Raw genomic sequence first — 18125 nt, 5'->3', positions numbered from 1 at the left:
ACCACGGGGTTGAGTCATCACGGATGTAAAGTGAGTACAGAGTTGACTCACTCCATGTTTAACCTGACTGGAAGCTTTTTTTTTTTAAATACAGAAAAATATGATTAGTCCCGTCGCAGAGATTCAGAGCTGCCATTTTGACTGAGTCCACCCCCTTTTTACGGGGCCGGAACCAAACAGCGGAACCCGGACGTTTTCCATGTCAACACTTACTGTAGTGTTCTGCTTTTCAAACCAGGAAGATGGATTTGCTGTCGAACAAATGGATTGTTAATTTGCTAGTTTGGTGGTTTTTCATCGGTAAGTTGCATTATAACAATATTGAATTTGCATGTCCACGTATGTGTTAATGAGCGTGAGTGTGTTGCTGTATCGGGCGGTTAGCTTGATGGGCTTCTTTGTACTCGGAGCTAGCCGAATGCTAGGCTAGTCAGCGTTAGCAAAAACTGCCCTGTTTAGCTTTAATCTCCATTGCCAGGTTCTTTTAATACAGGTTTCACAATGGGGTTCAGCGTTGCAACAATTTTTTACCCATTTCCATCAACTGGAAGTTCAGAAATAATCTCATACCAGTCTTTATTAAATGTTTTTGAAGACTTTTCTCTGAGCCAGTCACAGATTGGGTCTGCCCTCTTGATATGAGCAACTCAGCATCAGCGTGACTGCTCGTGATTCCCCCGTTGTAGCCGCCCGGAGCTCGAGGGATTAAGTGCTAGAACGTCATGCCAAATTACATTAAATGTTTTGTCGTCCAATGTTGATTTGCTTGTCACAAAACGCACAAAGCAACCTAAAGCACAAATGAAGTCACTTTCAAATCTTTAGGGTGCCCTGGTAAATTCGGTGTACAGGTGACTCACCAAAATAGCACTTTGTGTGAATTAAAACGGTTTTTAAGTTTACATTAACGTTACTGCTGTTACTCGTGAGTGCTGTAACGTTAGTGGAAAAGGCTGTGGGGCCAACAGGTGAACCCAGCCAAAAAAAACAAACCTCTGCCTGTTGGATGAAAGTTATGACAGTGTCTGTAAGGAGTGCAAGCAGTGAGCACTGACTCATGGTATAGAAAGTAAATGTATTTGTCTGAATTAAATTGCCACCATTTTGAAAGGATCTGACAGATTTTATCTTCAGACAAGATAAAAGGTCATCTGACTGTATGTAAGAGTATTTATGCAAAATCGATTTAATCCAAGGGCTAACATGCAAGACCACTTATTTCAGACTTGGTCCCAGATAGACAAAAAACCAAGAGTGACAACATTTAAAATTACATAATAAAAATATTTAAAACCCAAATTTCAGGGGACTGACCAGTATTTCTATTATTTTGTTCACCCCATATACATCAGTGAGGGTAGGCTAAATAACAGAAACACCTCTCTGTATATTGCGGTACAGTTCAACAGCACCACAAAACTGCATCCTCCAAAATGACTATAAAGTTGTTTCAACAAAAAATGAACATTATAATCTTCATAAAGGTAGGATTTATTGCAGGTCTGTTGTATTAGCCTGCATTAGTTTTAGCTAGGTGTACCTAATATACTGCCAAGTATATTAAGTAAGTATACTGGTAAGTATATTATTGAGTGTAGGTCTTAACTGCCACATCTGATTCTGTCAGCTGGTCTCGAGTATAAAATTAGTACTGTGTATGTGCTGTGTGTGAGAGATAAAGAATGTAACTTTCATTTTAGGTTCTCTGAAGAATTAAAACTCACTCATTTGTGACATAAATTCTGGGTTTCTTTCTTTATTATGCAGTCTTGGTAAAAGCTATGTCCTGATGTCATATTGCTCTCCTTGTGCAGTTGTTAAAGTGCTTTTTCCCTTGCAGGTGTCAGCTGTAACTCAGTGGAAAAGAAGATTTATGTGCATCTTAATTACACTGTCCCGTGTGTGCGACTGCTCAATGCAACACATCAAATAGGCTGCCAGTGTGAGTAAAGCAATAGATTAATGTGATGCTTAGTACTTGTCACGAGAATCCAAGGTGTATCTGGGACACTCATGACGAGTAAAAATACTTGTTACAGTTTCCACAGTGTGTGTCCTTCTGGTCTCTGAGTGTCTTTCATTTACGTTTTTGTAGTAAAATTTCTGTGTGGTTGCTCCAGGCAGTTCAAGCTTACAGTGCATCCGGAAAGTATTCACAGCGCTTCACATGATCCACATTTTGTTATGTTACAGCCTTATTCCAAAATGGATTAAATTCATTATTTTCCTCAAAATTCTACAAACAATACCCCATAATGACAACGTGACAAAGATAAAAAAAAAAAGAAAAAATCACATGTACATAAGTATTCACAGCCTTTTACATGACACTCAAAATTGAGCTCAGGTGCATCCTGTTTCCACTGAACATACTTGAGATGTTTCTACAACTTGACTGGAGTCGACCTGTGGTAAATTCAGTTGATTGGACGTGATTTGGAAAGGCACACACCTGTCTATATAAGGCCCCACAGTTAACTGTGCATGTCAGAGACCTCCGAGACAGGATTGTATCGAGGCACAGATCTGGGGAAGGGTTCAGAAACATTTCTGCAGCATTGAAGGTCCCAGTGAGCACAGTGGCCTCCATCATTCATAAAAGGAAGAAGTTTGGAACCACCAGGACTCTTCCTAGAGCTGGCCGCAAGGCCAAACTGAGCGATCGGGGGAGACTGGCCTTAGTCAGGGAGGTGACCAAGATGTTGACCAATGGTCACTCTGACAGAGCTCCAGCGTTTCTCTGTGGAGAGAGGAGAATCTTCCAGAAGAACAACCATCTTCTCAGCACTCAGGCCTGTGTGGTAGAGGGGCCAGATGGAAACCACTCCTCAGTAAAAGGCACATGACAGCCCGCTTGGAGTTTGCCAAAGGGCACCTGAAGGACTCTGACCATGAGAAATGCAATTCTCTGGTCTAATGAAACAAAGATTGAACTCTCTGGCCTGAATGGCATGCGTCATGTCTGGAGGAAACCAGGCACCGCTCATCACTTGGTCAATACATCCCTACAGTGAAGCATGTTGGTGGTAGCATCACGCTGTGGGGATGTTTTTCAGCGGCAGGAACTGGGAGACTAGTCGGGATCGAGGGAAAGATGAATGCAGCAATGGACAGAGATATCTTTGATTAAAACCTGCTCCAGAGCGCTCTGGACCTCAGACTGGGGCGATGGTTCATCTTCCAGGACAGGACAACGACCCTAAGCACACAGCCAAGATAACAAAGGAGTGGCTACGGGACAACTCTGAGTGTCCTTGAGTGGCCCAGCCAGAGCCCAGACTTGAACCCGACTGAACATCTCTGAAGAGATCTGAAAATGGCTGTGCACCGACGCTCCCCATCCAACCTGATGGAGCTTGAGAGGTCCTGCAAAGAAGAATGGGAGAAGCTGCCTAAAAATAGGTGTGCCAAGCTTGTAGCATCATACTCAAAGACTTGAGGCTGTAATTGGTGCCAAAGGTGCTTCAACAAAGTATTGAGCAAAGGCTGTGAATACTTATGTACATGTGATTTTATTTTATTTTTTTAATTTATTTAAAAAGAAAAATCTCCCGTTTGAAATTTATAACAAATAAAAAAGATTTCAAACACACTTCTTTCACGTTGTCATTATGGGGTATTGTTTGGAGAAATTTGAGGAAAATAATGAATTTAATCCATTTTGGAATAAGGCTGTAACATAACAAAATGTGGATCAAGTGAAGCGCTGTGAATACTTTCCGGATGCACTGTAGAAGCCTACAAATCAATTCTGTGGCTTTGAGGGTCAGAAATGAATTTCCAAAGAAGATCAAAGCACACAAGTTGCAGATAAACCAGGCATTTTCTGTGATATCTGATTAACAAAAGCTGTTAGGATGTAGTGTAAACTGTCACACTACAAAAGCCCTATCGGCAGCAATTTTGTCTTTGCTGCATCAAATTGTTTAATCCCAGAACGTGTGGACCTCATATCACATATACTGATATTTAATTTCCTCTTGGATTTCAGCCTCTTTGTCGGGTAATGTGGGTGTGCTCCATGTGCTCGAGTCGGAGGAAAACCTGGACTGGGTCCTGCGCTCTGGTCCCAATCCTCCTTATCTGGTTATCCTGGAGACCCAGCTCTTTACCAGGTACAGTTAACACGTCTCACCCTGCAGAGGGAGTTTTTTTTTTTTTTTTTTTTTTTTTTTTTTTGCAAACCTATTCGACCGTCCAACAGGCAGTTCTGATGGAGTATACTGGCTCCTTAAATCTCACGTTTTGTCTTCTCATCTTCTTTCTTAATTAACCAGACATTTTGTTTTGTTGTTTTTTTATCAAACACACGTGTTTTAATCAATAGAAAATAGTCAATGGATTAAATAATAGTGAATATAAGTGTCAGTAGTTCATTAAGACCATTAAATGTTTTCTATTTAGAGAACAAGATGGGGGAGAAGTTATAACATCAGGATATGGCAGTAAAACCCATCAGTCATAAGCTGTCAGTAATAGAAAGGTACTTTAGTGTTAATTTGGCATATTCTACTTGTCTAACCCTGAGGAAAGAAACTTGAACCACATTTCAAACCCATGTCTGACCTGCATTTGTACCCGTATCGTTTCCACTGCCCCGTGCCGACTGTCTGCCCGCCAGATCCATCATGATGAAGTTGAAGAATGGCTCCAGCAGGGTGGCTGGCGTTGCTGTTGTGGCGCCAAACAAAAACCCGCCTGAGGGCTTCTCTCCACACACCACCTGTCCCAACGAGAATACAGGTGGGTGGGGGTTTGCCTGTTAAGGCTTGTCCCTCAATATTACACCGGTTACAGAAATGAATTGTAGTTTTACGATCCTTAGAGGGCACAGCTCATGAAATTACAAGCTGTAGTTGGTTCAGTCACTCATCATATAGCTATGTTTGACCTTACAGCACAGATTTAATGTCTCATCACTTTATATTTTTTTGTGAAATGCCACAGAGATACCATAAATTTAAGGCTGCTTGTGTGACCAGAGGTATTTTTTGACTGCACAAGACTAGCTTCAGGCACACAATGCAGAAGGTCATAGTACAATGATTTTAAAAAGCTAATTCATTCGTGTTTTGTTATTTTACAATGTTAAATCAGAGTGGATGTAAATAGAGTTGCAAAGTGGGAACGAGTTGCTGGTTCTGGAAGGTTTTTCCCCCCATTCTGTATTCCCATTTAAAATGTTCTTTTAATGATTTAATGTTCAATGCTACAGATTTATGTACTCACTATCAGTTTTAATTATTCCAACTTAGTTTCTGAAGAAGTAGTCAATCAGAGGTGCGAATCAGAGCTGTAGCATATTCAAAATGCTTTGTCATTGAATTTGTGAATAAAACAAGCTGCTGAAATAATCCAAAATGTACTCCGTTTTCTCAACACTATAATCTTGAGCTTTCACCCGCTGTTGCACCTTGGGAGTTGGAGTTTTTAATGTACACTGGCTTCGACCTTCGACTTTTTTTTCAAAGAACCAGGTATTTTCTAATGCGGTTGTTAATCTTTTGTAGTGACGATTTAACCGGGAGAATTTCATGGCCATCCAAGCCGTTGAAGTGCTCCAACTATGAGTTACCTAACATTGTTTATGGAGAAATGGGACTTTTACTTCGGGTACTACTTCGCAACTCTATAGGCTGTATTGACATTGATCAACAGAAAAAAAGTAATTTTAATGCCAAAGACTAAAATATTAAGCCCAGGGGATGGGGTGAATACTTCTTATAGACTCTTTAGATGCATATCAGTCATGTTGATAATTGATTACATTTTTCATATGGCTCACTTGTAGAAATCAAGGTACCAACACAATACTTTCAAGAAATCTGCTCATGCAGTACACGCCTCATGAGTGACTGCTGTAGTGTTACAGCTGCTGACATTCACTCTATGTTTTTCCCTCAGGCGTGTATTCAGAGAACTACGATCCAGCCTTGGCCCATTGTAATGTGACAGTGTGGAACCCTTTGGGAAACGGTTTGTCCTATGAAGAGTTTGACTTTCCCATCTTCTCTCTGAAAGACGACAATGACACTCAGGTCATACGGCAGGTAATATGACAGGAATCAAGTGAAGTTTGCAACAGAAGCTGATGTTTTGTCTGTTAATCCCATTTTATAAAATCACTTTGTACTTACAGTTACTGCATTGTTCAACTTTGTTGTCACTGCACAAAATGGCTGCCTAAGTGTTTTCCAGTTGCCTCTGGTTCTGTTGAATAGGAACCCTTTACAAAACATAGTTGCAATTAAATCTGATCTGAACTTGTCCCAGTCGAGGGTGAGATTAGGAATGATGCCAATAAAGCTGTTTCAGCAGCACTTGAGATCATAGGCAACATGCTGTGGCACATTATGTTGAGACGATTTGTCAGAACCCACAACTCATTAGCTGCTTTTCCCCCATTGTATGTGACAAAAACAGACAGGTCATATTACATAAGTTTTAAATATACTCTTCTGATGCAGTGCAAGTGTGCATATGGTTCTCCTCCTCAGCAGGCTTCATGTTTTCACAGAATAGAGCTAAGTTTGCTGAGCCGCTGAGCTCAACATGATCTTCGACTTTCAGTTCTGTTTTATCTCAGCTTTCAGTTTCAGCTCACTGATAATGACGGACGTCAGATTTAAAGTGGCCTGTTTGTGACTTTTTGTGTTTTCTGAAACATTTTAATGACCAGAGGCTGTATTCATGTTACGGTTTATTTGTTTTAGTTTAAAACTTTGTGGTTGCTCCCTGTCTCAGATAAAAGGCAGGGGAGACGAGGGAAACTGTTCTGTGAACCAACGGTTTCAGGTTTGATCCCCAGCAGTACTGTGTCAAAGTGATAAATTTAGTCCCAGAATTGGTAATTAAGAGTATTACTGTGCCCAAACCTGCCAATGTGCCCCTGAGCAAGAGCACCAGACCCAATTGTATACATTCGTACTTGTTCTAAGGATTGAAAACAATTTGAGATTCGTTAAAATACTATAACATTATTGTGGTTTCTGTGTCTGTAAAAGCAAACCCACACGCCAAGACATTTCATATGTGAATGCTTTTCTTCATTTGCAGTGTTACTTGGACCACAACCGTGCCGCGAACGGCAGCACTCCTCAGTACCCGCTGTGCGCCATGCAGCTCTACTCCCACATGTCAGCCGTCACCGACACGGCCACCTGCATGAGGAGAAATGATATCAACTTCAGCATCAGTCCAGGTATTTACACATGAATAAATATCAATACACAGAAAGTTTACTTTTTTGCTTACTATTCAAGGTGTGATATGAATTGCAATAGATACAGCAATTTATTTTTCTACTTAATTTATTTTTCTGCCATTTTTTTAAAGGCTACACAACTTTGAAAGAAAATTAATTTAAATACAAGAAAATAGTCAATGGTTATACTATTTTTTTGGACCAGTTCTAACCATATTGGTTCCTGTTCTGTGTCTCCCTTTAGAGATGGTTTGTGACCCATTGGGTGACTTTAATGTTTGGGCCTCCACCAAGCCTCTCAACAACACAGCCAAGGGCCACAAGATGTGGGAGAGTGTGGTCATAGCAGCAGCCAGGGTGAGTTACAGGAAAGAGTTCTTCTTCTTCTGCTAAGTTTAAGCAAAAGTAATAAAACATGCCTATACCGGTATTTCCATCCAGTACAACATTTGTTAGTTATTAGCATGCCCATGTGAGTTCATAAAAACTGTTGAAATTTCTTCAGCCAGTATCTGCAGTGATCTCACTCACTTGATAGTTTTCCAGTATAAAAGCCAAGTCCAAGATAAGTCCTGCTTTGTAATATGTCATGTGATGTTACAGTTACAGGCCATGTTACTGGCAGTGTTTCTGTGCTTTGCTTCCCGTGTAAATGTTCAACTGAAACTAACTGCTGGGGACAGAATACAGGTCATACCACAGAAATACTTGTTTCTGACTGGCTGGGAAGTCACCATTAATCATCTGTCTAATTTATGCTCATGGTAGCATGTATTAGATTGTAAGTAACTATAGTAACAATACTGATACTTCAAACTGCATTGATGGCCGGAGTACCAGTGATTTAGTAATGCACTTCCATGAAGCTGGGGGACTTGCAAGAGAGAGATTTTAAAGAGTGGTCAAAAAGTCCTGCATCCTACATTTCCCACAATGCAACTAATAGCAACTTCTCAGACTAAAAGATTAAAAAATCCTCCAGAGCCACAGAACACATTGTACAAGTGCTTTTTTACAGTCTGAGTAGTACTCTCCATGACAGGGATATTGACCTTTTTTATGTGTAAAATCAGTGGAGTTCCCCTTTATTTACCTAATGGTTAAACCAAACCTTACTATGTTAGGCAAAGGAAGTTTGATAAGTACCATGCTGTTCTTCACCTTGCTCTCTTTTATTATTTTCCCATATCGCGACACACATTATTTCTTACATATTGTGTGTTCAAACATGTCATTGTAGTGCTAAGTAACTAAAATGGAGACGTGCACTACAGCTGAAACTATTAGTCAGTTAATTCATTAGTTGGTCAACAATAAATTAATTCAAGACTATTCTGATTCATTTTTAAGCAAAAATTCTTTGTTTCTAGCTTCTCTAATGTGAGGATTTTCTCAATTTTACGTCATTGTAAATTGGATATCTTTAGGTTTTAGGCCGTTGGTCAGACAAATCAAGACATTTGAATAATTTAACTTGGGGTTTAGGAAATTTAACTTAACTTAACTCAACCATTAACTAAATGATTAATCAGTTAATTGAGAAAATAATAAGCAGATCCCTTGATGATAAAAAATAATCATTAGTTGCAGCCCTGCTGTACAGAAGTTTACTTAACAGAAATGCATTACACTGTAGGTAAACCAAAAGACAAGCAGCTGTATTTCCTCATAGTTTGAGGCGACATTTTGATTTATGGTACTATAAAAATAGGTCATGGCAAGTTGAACTGATCTACTTGCCTAGATACGATCTCTGTTTGATGGCTCTGCTCTCCACTTCTCTCTGCAGTTGGACAGCAGGTCTTTTTTCTTTGACGTTGCTCCAGGAGCAGAGAGTGGAGTGTCTGGGTTTGTCACTCTGCTGGCGACCGCTCATGCTCTGCGAAATGTCACCCAGGAGGCCCAACCTAACCGCACCATCCTCTACACCTTCTTTCAAGGGGTCAGTTGCTTCCACACCACTGTATGCACCATTGTGCTTGACGAATATGCCAAATTGAATGTTGTACTTGTCTTACTCATGTTCTTTATACATTTGTTTTGACTGTTTGACTCCAGGAAACCTTTGACTACATTGGCAGTTCGAGGATGGTGTATGATATGCAGAACAATCAGTTTGCCGTGGACTTGGACAATGTTCACTCAGTACTGGAGATTGGACAGGTGTGTATTGTAGTCTTTTCCAGTAACCTTCTGCGTTCTGTATGTATCAACCTGCACAGACTACCAGATTTTAAGGGAATACTTAGAGATGTTTAAAAAACAAAACTTAAATGCAATACAAGGTATTGCTTGAAATGTTTCAATACTAGCAGCAATACTATACTCGAGTTTCAGTACGGATACCGAAACGATGTAGTCTAAAATAGGAAAAATTATGATTTAAAGTAGAATCTATCAGAGCAAAGACTACTAATCTGACCAGCTAACTTTTGATACTCAGTGGACACAATTTGGTTGTTTCAAAAAAGTATTAAGGTCTGATACCCAACCCTACTTTAAACAATTTAATAGATTAAATGAATGACTTTAAACCATGACTCATGAAACCATACTTAATTGTAAAAAAATCTCATGTTATTAAATTACTACATTTTAAAATAATCTGTATATAGGGGCAAAACACTGATTTCTCAAAGGTATGTTACGCACGCTGATGCCAAAATAATTGTGGATGCACCTTTTACATTACCATTGTGAACAAAATCAGTAAAGAATATGTGCTTGACATTTTTATATACCTTTTTGCTTGTTACTAAGATGTAAGTTATGTTTATGTGTTTGTAGTATATCAGTATGTTGAATTTGTTCACCATAGGTGGGACTTCGTGCAGACTCCAGGCTGTGGCTTCACTCTGATCCTGTGTCTAGGAAGAACAGCAGTGTCAATGATGAGGTTTGTATCCATGTATATTTAAGAGCTTCCTCTATTAAACATTACTCCACCACCACCACAAGACATGCACAATGATCCCTACGGGAGAAAATTAAAATTGATAGCATAATGTATCTGAATATACCTTAAAGAGGTTTAGTGCTTAAGTTTGCAATGATTCATAAGATGAGATAAACTTTATTGATCCCACACAGGGAAACTGAGTGTCACAATCGGATGTGCAAACAGATGTATAGATTAGACAGATTAACTAAAACTAGAGTGTGTGTGTGTGTGTGTGTGTGTGTGTATATATATATATATATATATATATATATATATATATATATATATATATATATAAAGAATAAGAAGCATGAAAATAAAACTAGAGGTACTGTATTCACCATATAGAAATAGTAAATACAAAAGTGTATTGTTGAAACTAAATTAAGTAACCTAATGAGGATACTTAAGTTGAAATATATTACAAAATTAAAATTGTATTTCTTATGAAAGAAATAGCTTTGAAAAAATATTTACAACTAAAACAGGAACATATGTGGAACCAAATGGAAATGATCTTTTACAGCACTATTGCTATATAAATACTATGAATATACATAGTAAAATGCATATAAATGCAAAATAGTAAAATGGTATTTTCAGATTGTGATTCACAGATTTCAGATGATTAACTGTAAAACCCACTACGAATTTAAATATTTGATTACCTTTTAAGAGCAAACTTGGATATAAAAGAGGAAACTATAAAAGCAGAAAAGAGTGTATTATTGTATGTATAACATTCATTTATTGACATTCCCTTCAATGTTTTGTTTCAGGTGAAGAAGCTCATTAAAAACTTGGACTCGGCTGCCACAAATTTAAGCGTCTCAGTGGAAGAGCCAAATTTCAGTCAGCCACTCCCACCCTCGTCCTTCCAGCGTTTCCTGCGAGCTCGGCAAATCCCTGGTGTTGTTATTGAGGATCACCAGTCTGCTTTCACCAATAGGTGATTCAGGGTTTCTTTAAAACACGCTATTATTACACACTATTACATTTCATTATAATCATGTGATCTGAAGAAATTGGCTTGTTTTGTTAATTTATTTTTCTGTTCTGTGTGCAGGTTCTATGAGAGTATGTACGATAATGCAGAATACCTGAACATATCTTACCCACCAAACCTGACGCCAGAGGAGCAGCTAGAGTTCGTCACTGACACTGCTAAGGTATTGTTTATCCACCATATTCATGTGCTCTGACATTAGCTTTGCAAAGCCACAACTTCTGCTGCACTCACTGTGATCGGACAGATGTAATTTCAAGTAGAGAGATGTTTGAAAGTTATCCTCTTTGCTCTGATATCAACATGAACCCTTCTATATCTGATTAGATGGATGAGTCACTTGCAGGTCTGTCGTTTGTCTTTCTTTTGCTTCTGGTTTTCAGTCTGAAAAGTAATAGCAGCTGTTTGATTTTAAACGGTTAAAGAGAAACTGGGAAACATCCCAGTTTAAAAATACAGTAAATTGGATGTAAGTAATAGGCCATGTTGTTGCAGAGTCATTCTACATTCTCAAAAATTGTATTATTCATTTTATCTATAACACCTGCTTCAAATAGTTGTCCTCTATGTTTGGGAGTTGTGAGCAGCAGGTAGTTGTGTCATCATCCAAACGCCTTCTCATTGTTTGCCAACTGCTCAGTCCGTTCTTATTGGACTTTTTCTACATTCAAATTTTGAAAGTGTAAACTTGTCTGACAATATTTAAGCTGTCTTTACGATACTACTATTTAATTTTTACTGTTGCGAATTTCGTGCAGATGTTGTTGGGAAGCAACTAATTGAGATTTTCTGCATTTCTCTTCGTGCATCTTTCAGGCTCTGGCTGAGGTGGCCACCATGGTGGCCCGGGCTCTGTACATGCAGGCAGGAGGAGCAGAAACCCAGCTGAGCAGCATTAACGCAGACCCTCAAATAGTAAGACTTTTATTGAATATGTTTCAAACTATCCAGCTGTTTTATCTACAAGTTCATTATTCCTTTATATCTGTCTCTTCTCAGCTCCACCTTTTCTCTCTCTCTCTCTTCCGCTCTACTCAGCTGTAGGTGAATGTTTGCAAGATTGCGAAAAGTCTTAATATGTCTGGAGTTGTCCAAGTTATCCAAAGTCAAGGTCTTGAATGCTGTAAAAGTGGTGTTTTTATATCTGAATTTAAGTTGTAGAGGTCTTAAAAATATTTCTGTTTCTTCATAAACTTGTGGTGAGAATCCAAGCCAGTAGTGCAGATTATCCTCCGATATACAGTATCAAAAATTACTTTCATTTTCTTGCAATGACATTGGTATTCATTTTACATTTTCATTCTCAAAAATGTTTTGTATTTACAGTAGGAGTTGATTAACTTGCAGACACCCTGATTTTAGTGTTGAGGTTTCTCAAACCCTCACCTTTCCTGCATGTTACACACTGACTTTCTTTTTTCTCCTAATGTTTGTTTTTGTTTTCTTCCTTTACATTTTGCATTATTTAGTACCAGTTTGTTCTGTCTCTTGAAATGTGCATTTAAATAATTTGTATTATCATAAATTCAAAGATGAACAAGGGTTTTTGCTGGTGCCTTTCTGGATAGATTTCTTACCAGTGACTCATTTTTCTTGGTGTGTCTTTTATTTTGCAACTGAGCAGAAGTGACTGTCTCTGTTTAACGGTTTTCCCTCCCTCAGGTGACCCGAATGCTGTACGGTTTCCTTGTTCGGTCAAATAACTCCTGGTTCCAGCAACTAGTCCCCTCTGACCTCATGAGCCATCTGAGTAAGTTGGCAAACAAGATAATCCTTGTTTTTATTTTAAATTTTCTAGACTGATACAAAGGTGGAAAATAATTGCTATTAATAGAATGTTAATTATAGAGACTGTCTTGAATATGTTTTATTTTAAAGCTAAGAAATTATGAATATTGTAATTTTATATATTTACTCTTGCTTGCTTTTATTAAAAGAGCCAAATGGGCAGTCAGCTACCCTTTTATCATTATTGAACTGAGATGGGGATAGAGCTGTGGAGATCAGCAGGGGGCGTATGCGTGTCCAGAGGTGACATTTTTGATTATTTCCAGACACAAAACTTGATTTCTTCTGTCTCAGCTAATAGGCCCACAAACTTCTATGTCAGCGTGGCCCAGCAACCCAGCGAACCGACCATTCTGGTCCAGTACCTGCTGGCTAACCTGACTGGTAGCACCACCAACATCACCCAGGACAACTGCCAGAACCAGAGAGAGGATGAGAAGGACAAAGAGAGCAAACATGTAAGACCTATAGCTGTCTTCCTTTTATTCATTTACTTAGATTTTATTGTGGTTATTTAATCTGAGACAAATAATATCAAGGAAAAAAACAAAAGGTCAAGAATGTAACTCGAATCTCTTATTTCATCTCGTTTTATGAACCAACTTGAATAAAGGAAAGGCAGAAAGAATATATAGTTAAGAAAAAACTGAAACATTTACGACTGCAATTAAAGATTATTTTCATTATCGATGAATCAGTTATTTTATCAACCAATTATTTTTTCAATATTCTATGAAAAAAAGTTTCTTGGACACACAGTCGAAAATCCAAATTAATCGAGTTATCATGTTATCAAATGTTAGTAGCTAAACTCAAAACTGGCAGTATATAAAAATGTGTGTGGACAACACAAGAAATAAATGAAGAGAAAGTGTTTTTTTGAATTGTTGATAATTTTTATTTATATATATAATAAAATAAAAATACAAATATACTGGATAAATGTAGAATAAAGGTACGTTATGAATTATATTCCCCTTTGCTGGTATTAAGTATGAACTGCAACATCTGCACGCCTTTGACACATGTTCCACTCATTTTAAAAAGAAATAATATATTTATTTCCCCCCTCCACCACCCTTTGCTTCCTCCTTCAGATGTACTATTACTTGTGGGTTCAAGGCGCGGCGCCTCCCAACAGTACTGAGAGGGAGGGTTTCTGCGTACGCTCCACAGTCCGTCTCTCCAAAGCGCTGTCCCCAGCCTTTGAACTGCGGGAGTACACCTCCAAAGACTATTCGACATGGACAGAATCCAGGTGGAAGACCATAAAAGGACGCATATTCCTGGTGGCGAGTCACGAACTGGAGGTAAGCTTGCCCTTCACTCCTCAGAGTCAAAGATAACTCGCATAACAGAGATTTAACTCACACTTATGTATTGGGAATTTCCTGTGTTTTCCTCCCATAAAGGAGTGTTGCTTATTCACATACTGAGGGAAGTCTGGATTTTAAAGTGAGAAGTTATAAACTAAAACCAATATTATGTGGTTTTATAGACAATGACTCATGGTGACTGTGAGGCTTGTGTTTCTCCTGAAACACAAAGTAGGCCATCAGATTGTGAATGTTTAAAGGTTTCTGATTGCTTCAAGAAATTAAATAAGTATATATATGTATATCCCACACAAGTGGGATGCCGACACACTTTCCTAGAGCAGGTTGTCGACAGAGCAGCAACTGGTTAAAACTGTGAAAAGTAAAAACATTATAAAAGCAGCATATTCCCAGTAGGCTCCCTTCCGTACTCATTTAACAGACCTAGCATAGCTCGGCTCAAAATGTAATTTTTTTTTTTTACTATTGGTGCATTAAAAAAGCAGACTTTCGCTTTAAGTGTGTTAAATGTTGGTTTGTATGAAAGCATACTGGGATTTAAATTTGATCTGTTATTCACATTAAAAGACTGTACCAGGGGTTGTGCATGTTTAGCCCATAAACTGCAAATTGTCTATACTCTACATTACTATTGAGAGTTCCTACCTTCCAGGCAGCTTTTGGTTTTTGTTCATTTTAGCAGGATATGAAAATAAACTTGCCGAGACTTGATACCTGCTTGATAAATGAGTGTCTTGTCCCTTTATTTTTTATGTGCATCACATGGATGGTGGACAGCAAGGAATGTTTTGAGGACTCTTTGTTGGGGTAGAAAGTGCTGGTGGGAATCTCTGACATCTGAGAAAATTGGCAGCCAAAAATCTAAACTTTTTTTATGCAACAAATGACAATTTACATTATCCTTTTCATAATGTCCATGTTTCCTTATTGTTTGGCCTCTGACTTGTGTGAATGCAGCGCTTTTCACAGTCAGACTAACAAGTAGAGTTTCCAAAACCGCAGCAATAAAAGAACTCAAACAACAAAAATAAAGCAGACTTAATGCTGACAGTGATGGATCTCAAATACGGTTTCTAGTCTCTGCAAGGTCATTTTCACATCATGCTGAAATTAATCAAAACTCTCCACCTCTGGTATATCTGTCAAGTCGCCGTTTAAAGCCACAATGTGTAGAATTTATGTGGTTGTAGCATCTTTCTTTTGAACTAATGGATTACATTTGAGTCTGGTGAAAAGTGGTGCATTTGTTTTCAGCCTGTTCATCTTAGTGTAGCAGCATGCATTGCTGTCTGCCACTATGTAATTTTTGAGACCGTGTACTCAGTGACTTTAAAGGTGCACTAATGTAATATTTTTAACCTAACAATGTATCAAAGGAGTATGTGTCAAGTGTGTTACTTGTAGTGACATTTTGCAGCTAATGAGCCAGATGTTTCCCTCAGGTGTCGGTGGAGACCAAAATAGAGCTAAAAGGAGAGTAAATATTTGACTTAAATTCATCAGGTGGACAAAAACACAACTCCAAATAAATGCTAATGTTGCTCTGTCTGCTAGATGTGTAAATAGGCAACTGTTTGCTAACAATTTTGCCGTTAATGTGTTTTGTGCTAATGAAAGAAAAAGAAATAAGAATTTGCTAGGTGAAACTGCCTGGGTGGCAGCTACAAGGTAGGAAATCAGTGAATGGTATGTTAGTCAACGGTGACGTGCAAACCCACCGTATAGTCCTTTAAACTTTTCCATGTAAATTTTCCGAGGGCTAAGTTGTTCCTTTGACTCCTCCAGATGTTGACGCTGGGCGTGGGTGTCGGTGTGCTCATAACATCCCTGCTGCTGACGTACATCATCAGCTCGAAGGCCGACATGCTCTTCAGCTCGGGGAGGGAGCCCGCAAACGCCACCTACTGATCCCACGCAGAGGCAACGCAGGCCCACGACCACCACCACCACCACCACCACTACTACTATTACTACTACAACTACTACTTCTATCCCAACCAGACATGGACAGGTTCTTTTCTTTAAAACACAACACGAGTAGGTACACAAGACAGGTTAGACACAGCAGCAGAGGATTTTTTTTTTTTGACGACAACGACACCGACACCATGTTTATGGACTCACTCGGGTGAGGCGTGACATGAGGACTGGACTGGACTGGATTGGCCTGGATGGATCTGGACTTTACAGGGTCAGAAAAACACTGGTCAGGCACCAGCAGGCCTTGCCAGGGGAAAAGATGTTTATATTCCTTTTTTGTTTTTGTTTTAGGTTTTTGTTTTCCCTTTTTATTGTCAAAGAATGTTTTGTTTACTGTGTCATGGGATAGGCACTAAACATTGAGCATTATTTTGAGTTTGTGTGTATGATTGTGAATATGTAAATGTGACTTGAGTGTGTGAGCAATTGACTATGATTCAGTGTGTACGAACAATTGTGTGTGTGCGTGGTTGAACTTTGTATGAGGATTGCGATGGTATGTGCAATACTGTAGCTGTCTTCTCTGTCAATGTAGTTAACTTATCAGTCAGTTGTAATGATAAGAAACCACTTTTTGAGTCAATGAACAATTAGTAAAAATTTAAATGTAAGGTTTTGCAAAATCTGGAAATGTGTGGTGAAATATTTTGATAAGTTCTAGGTCCTGGGAAGTTGACAACAATCCTAAATATTTATATTGTTCAGTCCCAGTACACATTTAACTACATACATGTGTATGTAGTTGTATACCCACTGCAGTTTCACATATTGTGATATTTGTGTGGAGAAGAAGAATTTCCCAAGGAGTCTGGCGTGGCTGACACACACTTTACTTCATATCAATCAGCTGCCAAAAAATTGTCAAATCCAGTCAGAAAATCTTGTGTTTTTTGACACTGAAAATGCGCTGGTACTCTGGCTGTGCACTCTTTTTTTTCTTTGGTTCGTACCTTTTCCACAAGGTTTCTTTTAATAACTTCAGAAAATTGTGACAACACACAAGGTTTTCATTTTTTTTTTGCTGATGGATGTTCATTTAATGGCTGGAATCAATGACCAATTGTGATGCCTTGGTGAAGAAATAAACATTGCTTCTTTTCCAGTTTTTCTTTCATTGTCGACAGGCCGCTGAAATGTAATTGATGTTTTGTCCTAAAGAGCTTACTATTATAAATGACGGGTGTCTGGACTGGGATAGCGGCACTCCAAAGACACAGAAAAATATTATTAATCAAATACTCTGGCCCCATTTTATTTCTATGCTGACACATTTTGTTCAAACCAGCCTTTATCACAAAAGTGATATCCTCCTATTAGAGAGAATAATAGATCATCCACAGGGTTTGTTGGGGAGGTGCTAACTTCTGTTACCACGAGGAACACTAATATAAAATTTTCATCAAAACTCATCACTTTTGTGGCGCTCTCCTGGAGGCTTGTTTGCTGAAATGTGTCAGCATGAGAAATAAAATAGAAAATATTTGGGTTTTTGGAGTGCCACAGTCGCATAACAATCCACAAGTTGTCACTTCAGTGTAGCACCTAAATGATGCAGAGATAGCCCAGTTTGCTAACCAGAAAAAGTCTCTAAAAATGTATTTATTTGTTATTTAAACCAGTGGTTCTCAGCCTTTTGACCTTTTAACCCTTAAACATAAGATGTCAATGAGTTGTGAGCAGTTCATCAGAGAAATGTTCTACTCTCTGAGGCCAAAGAGGTAAAACTATCCAGTATTTCAGAAAAGATTAGATAAGTCAGTTATCCTGCTAATCACCTTGTGACTGCTCAGATTTATCTTGTGAACCCTTGGAGGGTCCCAACCCCCAGTTTGGGAACCACCGATCTTATTTAAAACCCTAAAAATACCA

The 18125-nt window shown here is 38.6% G+C and overlaps 1 protein-coding gene across 1 annotated transcript; it reads left to right on the top strand.

The window, feature by feature from the left end:
* The first annotated feature begins 144 nt into the window (after positions 1–144).
* On the top strand, positions 145–17358 carry ncstn (nicastrin). Its single transcript, XM_044220745.1, has 17 exons — positions 145–300; positions 1841–1942; positions 3992–4115; positions 4622–4743; positions 5905–6050; positions 7057–7201; positions 7449–7561; positions 8994–9146; positions 9263–9367; positions 10023–10100; positions 10925–11094; positions 11212–11314; positions 11968–12066; positions 12814–12901; positions 13234–13397; positions 14037–14249; positions 16062–17358. The coding sequence occupies exons 1-17, from the start codon at positions 243–245 to the stop codon at positions 16182–16184; spliced, it is 2106 nt and encodes a 701-aa protein (XP_044076680.1). The 5' UTR covers positions 145–242; the 3' UTR covers positions 16185–17358.
* Positions 17359–18125: the final 767 nt, after the last annotated feature.

This window comes from Siniperca chuatsi, linkage group LG13, assembly GCF_020085105.1.
Source record: "Siniperca chuatsi isolate FFG_IHB_CAS linkage group LG13, ASM2008510v1, whole genome shotgun sequence".
Taxonomy (NCBI): Eukaryota; Metazoa; Chordata; class Actinopteri; order Centrarchiformes; family Sinipercidae; genus Siniperca; species Siniperca chuatsi.
This window is presented reverse-complemented; position numbering and strand designations above follow the sequence as displayed.